Source organism: Gavialis gangeticus, unplaced genomic scaffold (genome assembly GCF_001723915.1).
Source record: "Gavialis gangeticus isolate Ggan-Ray unplaced genomic scaffold, GavGan_comp1, whole genome shotgun sequence".
NCBI classification, from domain to species: domain Eukaryota; kingdom Metazoa; phylum Chordata; order Crocodylia; family Gavialidae; genus Gavialis; species Gavialis gangeticus.
In genome coordinates, this window is record NW_017729034.1 from 50,679,349 (window position 1) to 50,681,052 (window position 1,704).

The window sequence follows — 1,704 nt, forward strand, 5'->3', positions numbered from 1 at the left end:
GGGGGGAGCCGTTAACAGCCGCGGCGGCCGTGTCCGGGGGCGGTATGAGTGGCGGCCGGGGCCCAGCAGTGGGGCCGGGGCTGCTGGCGGCGCTGAGCTGCCTGTGGGCGGCTGGCCAGGCCCAGGTGAGCACCGGGGCCGGGGCCAGGGCCAGGGCCAGGCCGGGGGCTGCGGGGCGCTTCCCTTGGGCGGTGCTGTGAGGAGCGTGTGTGTGTTGGTGTATATATAGGGTCTATACAGATATGTAATACTGACCTATGCGCCTTATTTACTCCAATCCCAGCTTCTAGTAATTAGAGTCTCTGGAAATTGTTATAGGCAGACAAGCTTCTTTGGGTAAATGGGTATTTACCCAAAGAACCTTGTTTGCCCACTTATTTCTGGGTGAATGGGCAGACAACGTTGTTTCTTCCTTTTCCTCTCACCTACCCTATTTGAGTATCTCTTATTAGGGAGATAGTTTCCCATGCAACCAAAAACCCAGCATATCTCTTATTAGACCATCTCATTTTCCAGGTATAGACTCATAACTGTTGGAGGTTTGTCTTGAGTATTTCCCTCTTCCACTGCTACAGCAGGGAAAACTAAATGGGGGAGGCAGGTAGTTGCTTTGCCTTCTGCTTCCCCCTCCAGCTTCTTCCCCTTGCTGGCAGACCCTGCTGTCCCTGAGCACGCAGAAATGAGGAGGAAATGTGAACATGCTGACCTCAAAATAGACGTGTCTGTATTAAGTTGCAGATAGACCAATTACTAGAAATACCCATAGACTTAGTTCACCCAGAGTTGTTGCAGCTAACCTTTTTTATTTTTTTTAAATGCTGCAAGTTTTAGCACTGCTACATTGTGAACATGCTTTTAAGCAGCATATATAATACTTATATATAGTATAAACCCTGTTTTTATTACAAAAGTATCCAAATTCCATTCAGCTCTTTCTTCCTTTTCCCCTCACCTACCCCATCTAAAAAAATGTAGCTATGTAGCCTGTCCATGAAATCACAAACTTTTCAATTTATTTCCTCAATTCTTTTAGGTATTCCACATTTTACATCTTACTGGTACGTGAACCTTTTCCCATCCCCTCTATTTGTATAGTTCAGTTTCCCATGCAACTTTGCTCCCACCCCCCACCTTCTTTTTTTGCATCTTTCTTTAGGTTCTGTCTACAAATATCAGGACCCATTTCTTTCTCCAAGGCTTTATTCACTTCTTCCTCCCCTCTCTCTTCTTGGTCCCTCCATAAATATATTTTCACCCTGCATAGTCTCAGCTTTAAGCACTGTTTGACAGAGAACTGCATACTTGCAGCATATAAGAGGAAAACTGGTGTTTCTGCTTCTCTTTGTCCAGTGTTTTGATGTCAGGGTAAGGTCAGTTCATGAGAAACTTCCTTACTATGTTTCCTCTTGTGAAGATGACTCTTCCCTGGTCTTCCTCTTGTATCCTGCAAGCTATTGTGCATGATTTATTCTGTTTAGGATCTTTGACTTGTCTGTGGTTCCTGCTTGCCCCTTACCTGTGTTTGTTGTATACAGTTGAAATCACCTACTAATTTTCAGGGTGTTCTGCCAGTCATGCTGATTCCTAGTTTTTTCAGGAAACTCCACACCTCATCTCAGTCCACTGATTTGTGATCTCAAATAACTTCTTGTTCATTTTGCACATTATCTATAGCATTAGCACCCACCCACACTTCTTTTTTTT

General features: G+C 44.8%; 1 protein-coding gene across 1 annotated transcript in view; it reads left to right on the forward strand.

Annotated features, from left to right (window-relative positions):
* Positions 1-6: 6 nt before the first annotated feature.
* The window catches only part of ERO1B (endoplasmic reticulum oxidoreductase 1 beta), a 66,402-nt gene continuing 64,704 nt past the window's right edge, over positions 7-1,704 (forward strand). The window contains exon 1 of the mRNA XM_019527279.1: positions 7-125. Coding sequence (XP_019382824.1) covers positions 45-125 — 81 coding nt within the window. The 5' untranslated portion in view covers positions 7-44. The remainder of the gene's footprint in view (positions 126-1,704) is intronic.